Here is a 15,427-nt window from a genome sequence, read left to right as displayed (position 1 = left end):
TGTCTGTGACGGGGGATGACGAAACAGCCTTGGCCGCTTTGGCTGTGCCACACTAACCAACAAAGAACTGCTTCAGTGGAGCTCAAATCAAGTTTCAGAGTATGAAATAAATACAAACATTTTCATACTCCTCAAGTTGGATTCTGTTCCCGGCTTCCAATTGTTTTCTGTTATGAATACATTTTTTTTTTTTTTTCCATTTTATTCTCGATCCTGAAGTCACACATAGACCGTCTTTCTCTGGGAAGCCACCATCACTTTGCTTAGTAGGTCAAAACTCAGATCTTCAAAACTTAGATCTTCTGATGAAATGCAGACTTTATAATATTTTTTTAAATGATAAGTCTGGGCCTCCTTTAAAAAACACATGTCCAATTATAAATGGGCAAACTGAATTCTTTACTATATTCTGAATGTAAAAAGACTTTTTTCACAATTGTTTGAGAGGAAAACAGTGTGTTTTCTGTCAAAGTGTTACTACTTTGTTTTTCTTTCAAAGTGCTACTGTTGAAGATTGTGTTTGGTATATCATTCCTTTGCTTTAACATATTGGGGTTGACCTTAAAAAAAGATCATATCACAATGGAAGCCACGTGGTGAAAGCAACTCAGAGGGTCAGTAAGTATTATAATGGTCCATAGAGAAAATTCTTTGTAGACAAGTGGCAACTTGAAATCACAAATGAGTTTGGGCACTAAAGAATCAAAAACTAAACAGTAATAATCAACATTCATTTAAACTCATGCATGATAACTTACATTACGGTTACCAAATGGAGCTATAAATTAACATTCATTCTCTTGTACTACATTATCTAGGTATTTTCTTTACATAGTATTATCTAAAGGAACACATCTCATAATTTTAGTATAAATGTTCTTAAGGGTCTCAAAGAGAAAAATATACTGCATAAAATAGATGAATACCAAATGAGTTTATAAGCAATTACACCAGTTTTATTGGGACTTTCTAGGAGGGTTTTTTTTTTTTTTTTTTGTATTTTATACCTGAAGATTATATTGAAACCAGTACTGGGAAGAACATAGAAGATTAAAGAAATTAATTTAGGCATGTAATATTTTGCTTTTCTATTCATTCACATTTGTGTGATTGTTTGGTATCAGTATTATTTAATTAAGCCATATAACACTAAGCTCTGTGATATGCAGAAAAAGAGAAAACTTCTGGTGCCCTTTACTGAAAAACTCTTTAAATATTAAACCATCAATCTCTACTTTGCAGATGGTCTAAAATTTTTCTTTAAATAAAAGTGTACAGAATTTAACATCAAATTTGTGCAACAGCCAGAAAGAGATAAGAGGTAATGGAATCTATTAAAAAGGGATCAAAATTTAGTACTTATGTTAGTATGAAATACATGATGAAAGAGGAGGGATGCACACACAAATAATTTCCTATCAGGAAGAATGCGTGGCAAAACACAGCTGACTTCTTATCATATGATCAGAGGTACTTATAATGAAAGCACCACATATATTTAATGTTATATTCAGTTTATATCAGCGGATACAAAAGTAAAAGAGGAATACACTGAGATACTTTTACTTCTGTTTTGAGAGAAGAGACTTGATTATTTTCTAGAATGGTTGTGAAGAACTGATTTCTTTCAGTGAAAATGTCACACATGCACACCTATGTACACGTACTTCTCTGCACAAATGTGTGCACACACATACAACACAAACCCCTACACACGTTCACACATAGGTACACGCGTACATACACCACCAGGTCTTCCGATTGAGGGCCATTCTGCCTAGATTAGCCATGCTTTATTGTCAGGCATGGCAAATAGGAGTTAAATGAATATGAGACTCAACCACCACTATTAGTTGTGTTTAAATGTACAGTTACAAACTTTTTAAGTTAACGTAGATAAGCTTAATGATCTTTTATTACTATGGGAAGTCTTTTGAAGGTACTTGCAATATTAATTAGTTGAAAAATAATAGCAGAATTTTTAAGTAAAAGACTAGGAGGACTTCTTTTTTATTAAAGAGTCAAATATTAAGTAGGAGTTAAACTATAAGCTGTCTTTTAAACATATAAGAACTCTGGCACTTTTGTTTATGAAATGTAGTTAATTTATGTTATGGAAGCTTTTTTTCTTAATGAAACTAAATCAAACCAGATATTTAAGTGATTCACTGAATTATTGTTATGAGGCATGGGCAAGATATTTTTATTTCTCAGGTGTTAAGTTTATTCAGTTTTGAGGTTAATAAATGTTTCCTCCTATAAGGTGCTTAACTAGGATAGGTTCCATTGTATGCTCACTTTCACACTATTTATAAACTTCATGGTAGATACATTATAGTGTATCTGAACTAAAAATAACTCCTATTTTAATCACGATCATCACTTAAAAATAATCCTAGAGTATTCCTTCACTTATCATTAAACAGACATTAACTATGTCATGATCTCTTTAGTTTCAAGAGAAAACTGGACTCTGGTCTTATAAAAGATCCTTTAATAGCATATGGATAAAGGTATGGATAAAGGTATAAAGCATATTTTAAAAATTCAATTTCAAAGATAAACAGTATTATGTGAATGTGGGTACTGTGTTTTGATAGTTAATTGACACTGACATGTAATGGTCCTACACTTTCTCCACTTACACTAACTTAGGTAAATAAGACTGTTTTTATTCCTAAGTGTGAATTTTTACAGGAGGAGAAATCTGGCAGATAGAGATCCTCACCATCATCTGAACACTCGAACTGGACTTCCTTTTCTGAATTGACCAGTCAAAGAGAAAGGAAAAGAAAAAAATATGACCGGTTGAATTTTTAAAGTATCAAAGCATGGAGCACAGAATAAATTTCTCTTTAAAGAGAAGCTATAAGTCGTCTAGAAGAAAAAAAGTTCTGGAAATGTTTCTTTCTATATAAGGATAGTAGTAAAAATAAATATCTCTATAGGAACTGTGACCTCTACATCACTGAAAGGTACAGAAAAACACAGAGTGAAACATTTGGAAAATTTAAAATATTACATTTCCACCAATGTACCATTGGGAAAAAGGCAACATCAACTGTCATTAATGAAACTGAAACTGAATAAACTAAGCAGAAGGAAGAGAACATTACAGGTTGAGGAAAGCAACTGGTAAAAGGCAAATGCCATCCTAATGGGAATCACAAGTGCATGGTAACCACAGCTCTGGAAATTCCCAAATCACACATAAATAGGAGGTGAAGAAATGATTGGGCATGAACATAAGAAGTGATAAATGATTTTCTATGTTATATTTTCAAAATAAACTGACCACCTGACTTTGGGTCAAGTTCAAATGTTAGAATATTAACTAATTCCCAAGAATGTTGAAGTGTTCATGAGGAATGTATGCATCTGCCATTGGAAAAGAAAGAAAAGGATTAAAGAAACAAAATACTTAGGTAATACTCCAGAAAGATAACAAACATAATACAAATATAAGGTTACATTCAATCAAAGATAAATTCCCATGAAACAAAATAAAATCAATAGAAAATAAGTTCTATTACTTTGTTTAGAAATCCAAGAAAGCCAAAATATCCTGTTATCTTTTTTGGAAAATTTTCCTATAATTTTTTTTAGAATATTCACCTTGAGTATGTCTTAATCCTTATGAAAGAAGCACAGGAACAATTAATACCTTTATAAAAACTGCCCAAGCAGAGAAATTTAATTATTTGACATTTAATTTTCCAGACCCTATGATTTGATTTTTTTTTTTTTCGGGTTATACATTTCAGCAGACTTCCAGAACCTAGCATAACTAGTTGCAAAGCATTTGGTTTCCATTGATTTTCAGGTCACTATGATAGCTTGGGAGTGTAGTAAAGCAGAGAGGATTTACACATTTTCTACAACAACTTCCTATAAAAGTATTATTTTGTCAGATTATTTAGTATATACTGAAACAGAAAAATACACTTTTTCTTGACATACATATCAGTCATCTTTACATATTAATTATTTTATACTTCAACCTGTCTCCTTTAGAGGAACTATAAAAAATACAAGCTGTAAAAACTCACAAATTACATTTAACATTTAAAAATGATCCAGCATCTGAAAGTCAGAAGTGATTTTAGGAGCACCTTTTTAACTTACCTTTACTCCATCTGGTTTCTTCAACAAACTCTTGGCTGCTGCAAAATGAGAGTAAAACCATTTCAGTGAGTTATCCACAGAAACCGATGCCAGGCAACAAATCAGGTTATTGTTTCCTTCTATCACCTTTACTGAGTTATGGCCAACATATGCCAAGTTATCAAGGTCACACTGATGAGCGCGAGCTTACAGGACATAGAAATACAGTATCACTTTTCTTGGTTTTGCCACATCAAATGTAGCACTAAATTCTTATTCAGTTCATTGCATAAATTGAACACTTCGCCAGTTATGTTATTGGACTTTATTTCACTGTTGGTTGCGAAAAGGATACTGGAACTTTAACTGGACTATGCTTTTTGTAATCCAGAAAGTTGCTTTCAGTCTTCAGACATCAGCTGACAGATTGTATCACATGTTCATTCATACCACAAGTATGGTGACCATGTCAGTTCTGCCACTTAAGCCCCTCTTTCTGAAGGTTTGAAATTTATTTGTGAAAATTTGCTCTGGCTAAGTAACATCCTTTTAAAATATATATATATATATTTGAAATCAGAGCTTTCATCTTTACAAAAAATAGTATTAACTGTATTTAAAATGAAAGGGCATATTATTGGCCAAGAGCAAATTTTTTAAACAATTAGCATAGGACCTTTAAAAAAAGGCATGATGTATTCTTTTATACTTCAAATCAGAATACAAAGCTTTCATAAACAAAAGCCTTTTACATCAAAAAATTAAAAATCATAAAATTTGAGGTGAGATATAAAACAAAACAAAATCTTCAACTAATCAAAGAACCGTTGAATTATATGGTCTCATATGAAACTTCAATTTCTCCAAGGACAGCTTTTAGCATTCTTTCTGTTACTGAGCTTCTTGAGTATATTAGAAGGTGAAGTCATCCTTTCAAAAAATATACTTAGTGAATGGGTACATTCATACACAGTTAACAGATTATATAACTGCTAATGACAATCAGTACACCAAGTGTAGAACATATATAAATATGCAGGACAAAGTATATACCTATGTTTCCATTAAATGTTTTATATATATATAATATATATGTTATATATATATATATATATATTTACTTAAGTATATCAGAGTAGACTTTGGCATCTGAAATGGAAATACCTAGCTATAATAGAACTGCATGAACATGTAATTTCCTGACATCCATTTGATTTGGGATATTATTTTGATATCACTTTGGTATAATTTTAAATTTAAGATGCAAAAATGTTAATTTTATTTAGTCCTTAGCAACAAAGCTATTAATTTATTATTAATTGACATTGTAAGAATAGTTGCCTTAGCTATAGTATTTGCCTAGAGTTAAAAAGCAGTATTAAGTAAATCCTGTGGCAGTTAATAGGTTAGAAAGCAAACTCAGAATAGTTGAAATTGCAATAGCAAGCAAAGAGAAGACAATGATTCAGGGTAAGCAGGGATTTGGCCTGGGAGATGCAGAAATGTCCCTTTTGGTTACTATTCACCTTACCTCACAAGAAATACATTCCACATAAAGGGAGAAAAGAAAAAAAAAAATAAAAACAACTTTATAACCATATACTTATGGACAAATTACTTTAAAGAGCACGTTTGCTAATGAAACAGAATGAATAAAATACTCAAAACTAAAATGCAATATCAAGTACAAGATGTTGTAACTGGGTCCAATGTTATTCAGTTGGTTTTGAAGTGATGGATTAAAAAAAAAAAGTTTGCCTTTCATGTTAGACATCAGAAACAATATAAAATTCACACATTAGTCATGAGTTTTTAGTTTACACAATGATGAAAAGGAAAATGTGATGTACACAAAAAGCTTCTATACATGAGTGTTATATATTTAAAAAGGCCCAATTTATGCCTAAGAGTGTATTTAAGACTAACAAAATACCCAGTCTTAATATTGGAGATTTTTTTCAAGTTAGTTTATCTTTAACAATATATATTGATCATCCTATCTTTTATTGATTCACTAATTTTTTGGCCACAGTGAAATATTTATTTGAATATAGTATATATTAGTTAATATTTAATGAGATGATATTGAACTCACCCATATAAATGTCAACTATATTAATCAACTGTTCATAAAACAGGTACCTTGACAAAGGCAGTAACGACGTTTTATTACACCAAACAAATTGGACAAAATACATACATTTGACTAACACAGTCCCTCAATTTGTAGCATTACTCATTGTATTCTTTGTTGTTGTTTAACAGGTCAGTGGAAGCCTTTGGAAAGCCTCCTATGGTTTCACATTATGTATAACTAAATATAATGGGGGGGCAAAAGCTGACCATTTAACATAGTCATAAAAAGTAACTAAAAATTAGTTGAGAAGGTTGAAGAACATTTGATAAGGTTATGGATCATCACCTGGTAGGACTATAATACCCAGGAGTTAAGTATGTACAGGGAGAAATAACTGAAGAATAGCTGGATAATTTGATGTCTCAGATCTCTCTTATATAAACAGTAAGCAAAGTAAAGTGGTAGTATTTTTGGCAAATCATTTGATAATCCTTCCAAGTCTCAATAGCCACTTTACCAAATGCAGCTTTCTTGCTGCTTCAGTTCCTCCCCATACATAAGACTAATTAGAATTTACCAAAATTTGATTTTTGGAAACCTGGTCCTTTGTGATTATTGAAGAAGAGGGTTCCAAAATTCAAGTAATTTCTGGACATAATATATATTAATTCCATTTTAGAAAGTCATCCTATAATAAAGAAATGGCTTAGCTTCTTTTATTTAAAAAATTATTTTTATCATGGAATCATTTTGAGGAACATTTATTATCCTGTGTTATTACTGTGAGGTAGGGTTCTCTGTAAATTCTTGAGTTTAGATACCTTTGAAATATGCAACCATTCCTATAGTGTGCCAAGATACAACTGTACTTTTGAAAGAACTTGGGCCTAAGAGAACTGGGTTCCTCAATAATGGTCTTCTTTTAAAAATCTTGCTTATTTGGATTCCCTATGAGACAAACAAAAAAATCTTATTCATAATTATTAGTTGATGAAATATCAATGAACTAATTCTAGGTTCGAAATGCTGAGCTTCAAGAAGAGGGAGTACATATTTCCACAACTTGTGTGTATCCCCAGCAAGGATGACAGGTGGGTTTCAAAGGCTGCACGGCACTGACCAGGGGAGGGGCTGCTGGAGTGCTCTTGTGAAGAGTGCAGTCACGTGCCTAATATCTCTGTGGAGACAGTACCCAGGAGGATTCCTAATGACAGGCACTCCATGCGATATATTTGCTATCCCTAAACAACAGTGTTTTTCTAATTACTAGGTTTCTCTTTAATTCCAAGATGACTACTAAAGAGGAAAGCAGTGAATAAGGGACAGAATTCTTAACACACGTACCTGAAAAGTTCCTCGTAGCCAGCATAGTTGTCAAGATGGCACCCTGTCAGAAAAATAAGAATATGAAATTAATGTTGCTCATGCAAATCTTTGACCTGACAAATAAACAGTCTTTGATAACAAATCTTCTCCTAGCCTTACTTTCAGTCAAGGGATTTTTATTTGTCTGCTTTTGTTTTTTTTTTGTTTGTTTGTTTCCTGAGAGCAGCAGGCTTATGTCTCACGTAATGCTGGGGCTGCCCTCATGTGTGTGGCCAGATTCCAATGGTCAAGTTGCACAGTTGTTTTCCTCTGAAGGGAGGAACCACAGCACACACTGCCACAGAGATCCTAGCTCTTCACTGTAGACTTAATTCCAGTGCACTATTCCATTTTCTGAAGACCCAGAAGAAGAGTAATAAGACTACTGAGGTCTGCACATTTAAAAGCCTTTGCTGAGGAGTTATTTTCTCATATAGAATCTCATTTCTCACTCTGCCAAGTCCACCTCCCCACAAAAATGTAAAATTTCTTACCTTCAGTTTTCTTCTAGCATTAAATTTCTTTAAGCAGTCTACAGTTTCCTGTCTGTGCATCATGGAAGCAACAGTAGAACGTTGCTGGAAGAGGAAGAGAAGAAACTCAGGATATTTAAAACATACTAAGCATTACAGTATCTCAACTTCATCAAAACTGCATTAATGATGCCTGAACCCATATGATGAACTTGTGAGTATTCACCTGCAAAAAAATTCCCTAATAACGGACGACTAGTTTTGCCAAGACTATTTGTAATGAAGGTGCAACATTTATCTATAGAAAGTATAGAAATGAATATCAATAATTCCCCAAATTATCTGTATTTCAATGTCTTTAATTATATTTCTATTGGACTGTCTTTCATTTACTTAGCACCATATTTACTGCCCTAACATTTGATACTTAATCCTAGAAATGTACTGAAATCTCTACATTCCCCCCAAATTTCAGTTTTTCTTAGCACATCTAAAATATATTCAGGCTACTATGGCCATTCTTTCTTGCTAGTATAACTTCACTACAAGCTTCTAAACCTTATTTTTTTCCCTAAAGCTGCCTAATGATAAATAATTGAACTTTGTCTAATATTCTCTACTGGGATATAGTTAATCTTGGTGTCACTTTCTTGACCTCTGTTCATGAGTATTATCAATAACTGGTAGGGGAAATACTCATTCCTTGTATTATTGTAGGCAATATTTATCAATCAATGTAAATCAGATTTTGTTACCCCAAACAGCAATTATCAGCATTACAAATTTATTTTCTTAAATACCTTGAGTTAAAAATGCATTCATTTTTAGTTTCATCTTTTTCTGCAAAAATTATTTTAAATCCATGAAAAATATTTTAAAGAAAATTTATTTTTAATTTTGCTCCTAAGGTCTTTAGAGAACTGTCACTTACACAGATCCATGGGTGTTTCAGTGCCTCTGAGGCTGTGATACGCTTGGCAGGATTGATAGTAAGCATTTTATTGATTAGGTCTTTGGCTTCAGGAGTCACTGTGTCCCACTCTGGTGATGGGAACTTCAAAAACACAAATTTATAAAGAGTTTAAAAAACAGATACACTCAAACAGGAAAGAGCCAAGTAAACTAATCATTTTCTTAAGTGGTGAATTTCTTCATAAATTTACTTTTTGTAGAAGTTAAATTGTATCTACAAATAGATAAATTGATAGATAAATCAATGTAGGTGTATATATCTCCCTCTCTTTCTATATATTAAAGAAAAGTAACCAATAAGGGATAAACACATATTCTAAATTGCATATTATACCTAGTACATACATTTTAAAATTTAGAAAAATAAACTTCTAGTCCCCTCAAAGCATCCTTATTTTGCTTTGAAAATAAAATTTTATGCAATATTTCTCATAATTATTTGCAAACATCAATAAAGCTGACAGTCTGTCACATGTATTGATGTCATCATGCTATTACACCAAGATTCAAAAGGAGGTATTACAGAAAAACAATGAGGTATTACGTACTTTCACAACTCATGAGCAGTAATAGTAGAGATCATAACACAGCTTCCATTACCTGCGTCAAAACTGACTTACTACTTGTGGCCATTTGTCATATAGTACTGAGAAGAAATCTCAACCTACAAGAGCCTTTGCAGGACTTCATTTTAACACCTCAGAAAAGTTAATCTACTTAATTACAAATTTCATCAAAGCAAAGTTCTTGAAAGGAACCAATATTCACAACTTCTCTTAGTAAGCCATTTGTGCACTAATACCTGTATAATAAAACCATTTATTCTAAGTTTCTTTTGTTGATAAAAATGCAACCTCATTTCTATATAATTTATTAGTAGAAATACTATCCTTGATAGGTTTGGAAAAATTTACATCCCATCAGTTTCTAAACAACAGACAGAATATCAGGTCCTTTTCTCAATTCATGAATTTTTATAGACAATCTTGGAACAAATGCTACTGTCACTGTGTCCTGGACTTTAGTTCACTTTCAGTAGTTATAAAATGGGTACTTTGCGACCCATTGGCAAAATGAAGTATGAGAAAAATGATAGTGACTCTTTAACTTCAAATTCTGCCAGTTTAACAGCTGTCATTTTAATTCCAAAAGTTATTTTGGGCAGCTGTAAAAACTTGCTAATGATTAGGAGCTACTGAAGAAATATTCAAGGCTGTTCCTTCATGATGTACAGATCTTCTGACAGCAAATTGGGAGCTGGTTCAGCCTGAATAAAGGTGGACCTTTTTCTCATTTTTTAAAATTTTAACAAAGTCACTCCTTCACATTCATCAAACAGTGCATTTGCAGAGCTGTATCTCCCCCGGGGGGTGCCTCCCTGTAGTCTGTAAAGATGATGAATGTGCTAGCTGTGGCCCCGTAAATCATAATTTGGTCCAATTATTAGTCTGACTAAAATGGAATGCTTCAAAATTAAAAGAATATACATTTTAAATTCTTGTGATACACACATCCACAGTAGAACATTTTAACAGAAATGCCATGCTGAATTCATGAGACCTGATAAAATAAAATATAGACTTTTTAAATTCCTTTCACTTCCACATTGAGCTTTTAACTTGGGCACAGCAGGTGGACCCGATATTGCCTATTTCTTAGTTACCCCACTGCATGGAGCACTGGGTGTTATCGAAAACAATGAATTGTGGAACACTACATCAAAAACTAATGATGCACTGTATGGAGACTAACATAACATAATAAAATTAAATTAAAAAAAAAGGAAAGCATCATCAGACCTTGAACTCTAATTTCCAGAGGGCTGGCTATGTGAGGTGTACCCAGAGGTGGTGGTAAATCATATTTACAGATATATTTGTTAAAGGAGAGAAAATTATATCAATGAACAAAGTTAAGTCAAAAAGAGAAAATAGATAAGGCCTTACTTCTTTCCCTAGGAGAGAGAAAAATAATAAGAGAAATTGTTGAGAATTAGTTAAAATTGTAATGAAAAAATTTGGTTCTTGGTCAAAAAACAAAAACCAAACACTCATCTACAGTTATATGAACATTTATTACATACATCATAAGCTCCAGCCTTGATCTGCTGATAGAGTCTGTGTTGATCTTCATCCCAGAAGGGTGGATATCCCACCAGGAGGATATAGAGAATGACACCTGGACAGAATGAGCATATTAACATAATGTTTAATCATTCAGGCAACAGTAAGTTAAATGTGGCAGATCCACAATGACACTAAGCCACACCCATTCAAAGAGGACACTGGGTATTTGGAAAACTTCAGAAAGATATTCCCTGATCTACTCTGAAGCATTCGGTGGCGTGTGAATTCTCCTGTTCTTACGCTCAAGAACTCTGATAATATGTGGCAGTTAGAAACATAAACCAAAGAATTCTATGTGCACTTGAAAAGAATGTGTATTCAGTTGCTTTTGGATGGGGTATTACATATATATCTGTTATGTTTAATGGGTTGTTCAAGGACAGTATTTCCTTGTTAACTTTAGGACCAAAGAATTCTAAAGAGGTATAGCAGGTCAATACCTAAAGATGAAACTCATCTGTCATTGGGATGGCATACTCTTTGGTGTCCCTGATTAAGACTTGTTTTGTGGCCTAACATATGATCTTTCCTGGAAAAGGTTACATGTGCACTCAAGAAGAATGTGTATTCTGTTGCCTTTGGATGGAATATTCTGTATACATCTGTTAAGTTCATCTGGTCTAACATGTTTAAGATCAATATTTCCTTATTGATTTTCTGTCTGGATGATCTATCCACTGATGTAAATAGGGTATTAAAATCCCCTACTATTATTGTATTGCTATCTATTTCTTCTTTTAAGTCTGTTAATATTTGTTTTATATATTTAGATGCTCCTATATCGGGTGCATAAATATTTACAAATGTTACATCTTCTTGTTGGATTGACCTCTTTATCATTATGTAATGCTCATTTTTGTCTCTTATTTCAGCCTTCGTTTTAAAGTCTGTTCTGTCTGATACAAGTATAATTACTCCCGCTTTCTTTAGGTTTCCATTTGCATGAAAGATCTTTTCCCATCCCTTCACTTTAAGTCTATGTGTCCTTACAGCTGAAGTGAGTCTCTTATAGGCAGTGTAAATTTATTTTTGCCTTTTTTTTTAAAATTGTTCTCTGACTCTTTTTGTAGTTCTCTCTGTTCCTTTCTTCTTCTCTTGCTCTCTTGTGGTTTGATGACTTTCTTTAGCGGTATACTTCTATTACTTTCTCTTTCTCTCTTCTGTATTTACTGTAGGGTTTTCACCTTGTGGTTACCATGAGGCTTACATATAACAAGTTCTAATTATAACTGTCTACTTTAAGTTGATAACTTAAGTTTGATCCTATGCTAAAGCTTACATTTTTACTCTTCCCTGTCCCATGCTTTGTTTTTGATGTCACATTTTACTTCTGTATCCTGTAGCTAATTATCACAATCAGAATTTTTACTACCTTTGTCTTTTAACCTGTATACCAGCTTTATAATCGATTAATCCACTACTTCTACTATGTATTTACCTTTCCAGTGAGATTTATTCTTCCATATGTTTTCTTGTTATCAATTAGCAAACTTTCTTTTCAGTTTAAAGAAATCCCTTTAACATTTCTTATAAGACTGGTTTAGTTTGATGAACTCCTTTAGTTTTTGTTGTATGAAAAACTCATGATCTCTCCTTCAATTTTGAATGACTTTGCTGGGTAGAATATTTGTAGTTGGAAGTTTTTTTCCTTTCAGCACCTTGAATGTTTCATGCCACTCCCTCTGGCCTACAAAGTTTCTGCTGAAACACTTATTATGGGGGTTCCTTGGCATACAACTGTTTTTCTCTTATTGCTTTTAATATTTCCTCATCTTTAACTTTTGACATCTTAATCATAATGTGTCTTGATGTGGGTCTCTTTGATTTCATCTTATTTGGAAATCTCCGGGCTTTCTGGATCTGGATGTCTGTTTCCTTCCCCACTTCCTTCCTTAACTTCCTTAAGGAAGTTTCTAGCCATTATTTCTTCAGAGAAGTTTTTTGCCTCTTTCTCTCCTTCTTGTGGGACCCTTATAATGTAAATGTTGGTCTGCTTGATGTTGTTGCATAAGCTCCTTAAGTTATCTTCATTTTTTTTCTTTTTCTTTCTTTTTTTTTTTGCAGCTGTGATTGGGTGAGTTCCACCAGCAGCTTAGATTCATGTTAACTGATCCTTCCTTTTACTTTATGTAATCTGTTGTTGAACCTCTCTAGTATGTTTTTCAGTTATTGTATTCTTTAGCTCTGTGACTTCTATTTTGTACTTTCTTTTATTTTCCATCTCTTTATTGAAGCTCTCACTGTGTTCATCCATTCTTTTCCCATGTTCGATGAACATCTTTATTAGCATTACTTTTAGCTCTTTATTAGGTAAATTACTTATCTGCATTTTATTAAGGATTTTTTTGTAAGGTTTTATCTTATTCTTCCATTTGGAACATATTCTTTTTTTTTTTCATTTTACTTGACTCTGTGTTGATCTATAGAGTAGATAGAACAACCCCCTCTCCTTGTGTAGAAGATGAACCTTGTCTTTCAACTCTGCTCCAACTCTGTCGTCTCTCAAACCTTTGTTCTTATCCAAAAAGCCTACTATATTTTTATTAGCTCTCAGTAGGTAAGGATGTGCCAAGACCTGTCAGCGACTGAAAGGAGAGATGCTCAGTACCTAGATTCACACTGTTTGGAAGCCAGACCCTCAGGTAGCAGCTTTTAAAATTATGCAAATATGTACAGTCCTGTGGGACCACAAGCATAAGCCCCATCGGCCAAGCAATTTGGTGGCCCCCTGCATGACAGTCACAAAAATTGGGGCTGCAGATGAATGTATAATCTCTTTTCTGAGAGATACTAGCAAAGCTGGAACAAGGCAGAAGGACAGTGCCAAGATGGTCCCTACAACCTACATTCCTTGAGAGTAGCTCTTAATCTACTAGATATGTACCAACCCTGAAGCCTGCTCCTCAGGGCAAAGTTCTAGGACAAGCCAAGAGGCCCCCTTCACAGAAAGACTAGAAGGAGGTATGCCTCAATCTGCTATCTGTGCAGTGTCCTGGGATGGCAGCCTGCCAAGAATTTTTTCTTCAATTGCCAGTCCTGTGGAACCCAGGAATGCAAGTCCCCCTGACCAGCCAGGCAATCAAGGGGCATACCCTGGGGGGCAGATGCAAAAACAGGGCAGCAGATGTAAAAACCAGGACATCAGCTTCGTGCAAAGCTTCCCTCCAGGAGACACTGGCACTCTGGAGTGTGGCAGAGGGAGAGCATGAAGAAAGCAGTGCTGAGGTCTCTGGAAAGATTATAGTCATTCCTTAGATGTGTGTTTAATTAGAAACCTGCCCCTCAGGCTGCAGCCATAGTTTTTAGTTAATAGGCCCCCTTCACAGAAAGACCAAGCTCCTAGGTTTGTTGCCTCTCGCTGTGCGGTAGAGGTGGTGGCTACTTAAGAACTATCTCTCCATCAGTTACAGTCCTATGGGACCCACAAGCAGAAGCCCCACTGACCAACAAAGCTGGCAATGTGGAGGTGTCGCCTGGCAGCAGGTGCAAAAATCAAGGAGCCAGACATGGGTATGAGCTCCTCTCTGGGTGATGCTGATTATTACAGTCTCATGAAATGAGGAACACAAGCCCCCCTGGCCTCCAGAGCCAGCCGGTCAGGAGGCATTCCCTGGGCAGCAGCCACATGTAAAATCTTCCTTCCTGGTGCTCTGGAGCACTCCGAAGGGAGAGTGTGGACACAGCACTTGCCAGTCTCCACCCCAGAGGATACTCCAGTAGGCTCCTAGATATGTGTGTTAAATTAGATGCCTGCCCTACAGGCTGACACTGTAACATAAGCAGGTCAACCTCCTTCACTTTATGTCTGGAGGCAATCAGGCTGCCTCTGAGCTAGGCCCTTGGGCAGGTATGTCCAAGCATCTAGGCCTGTTAAGAGCTGTCTTTTAGATCATGATAGTCTTGTGCATCTGGGACATGAGTCCTACTGGTTTTCAAAATTAGATGTTTTGGGTGCTCATCTCTCAGGTGCAGGTCCTAAAAGTTGACGTGCTGGATGTGGGACGTGCTTCTCCTTTACTCCTCAAGGAGAAGGCCTGGGTTTTGAGTCATGGTCAGGGTTTATTGTGAGATTGTGTCCCAGCCTCTCCTACCCACTTCAGTGTGGTTTTCTTTTGCCTGATGTATAATCAACACCCAGCCAGCCTTTAGTTTTTGTTTGTTTGTTTGTTTTTTAAGAGGCAACTGTTCCATATGAAGCTATAGAGTCAGTGTGTCCATGGGGGGAGGTGAATTTGGGATCTTCTAACCTTGCCATCTTGAACCAATTCCCTTCTACTTTTGGAAAGTTTATTTGGCCTGCATGAGGTTTT

At 34.7% G+C, this 15,427-nt stretch overlaps 1 protein-coding gene across 10 annotated transcripts in view; it reads right to left on the bottom strand.

The window, feature by feature from the left end:
- Nucleotides 1-15,427, bottom strand: part of CAMK2D (calcium/calmodulin dependent protein kinase II delta) — a 321,958-nt gene that overhangs the window by 48,614 nt on the left and 257,917 nt on the right. For 4 of the 10 annotated variants that reach the window (XM_021684521.1, XM_044912889.1, XM_044912894.1 and 1 more), the window contains exons 9-13: nucleotides 11,075-11,169; nucleotides 8,951-9,073; nucleotides 8,041-8,124; nucleotides 7,526-7,568; nucleotides 4,126-4,163 (exon numbers count right to left, since the gene is read on the bottom strand). In XM_021684521.1, the coding sequence (XP_021540196.1) occupies nucleotides 4,126-4,163; nucleotides 7,526-7,568; nucleotides 8,041-8,124; nucleotides 8,951-9,073; nucleotides 11,075-11,169 (383 nt within the window). Of the gene's footprint in view, nucleotides 1-2,728; nucleotides 2,762-4,125; nucleotides 4,164-4,569; nucleotides 4,597-7,478; nucleotides 7,569-8,040; nucleotides 8,125-8,950; nucleotides 9,074-11,074; nucleotides 11,170-15,427 lie in introns of all 10 variants that reach the window. The other 6 variants (XM_021684522.1, XM_044912895.1, XM_044912890.1 and 3 more) reach the window with 5 other exon arrangements.

The sequence above is a fragment of the Neomonachus schauinslandi genome, chromosome 2 (genome assembly GCF_002201575.2).
Source record: "Neomonachus schauinslandi chromosome 2, ASM220157v2, whole genome shotgun sequence".
In the NCBI taxonomy this organism is placed as follows: domain Eukaryota; kingdom Metazoa; phylum Chordata; class Mammalia; order Carnivora; family Phocidae; genus Neomonachus; species Neomonachus schauinslandi.
Note: the sequence above shows the minus strand (reverse complement) of the source record. Positions and strands in the feature narration are given on the sequence as shown.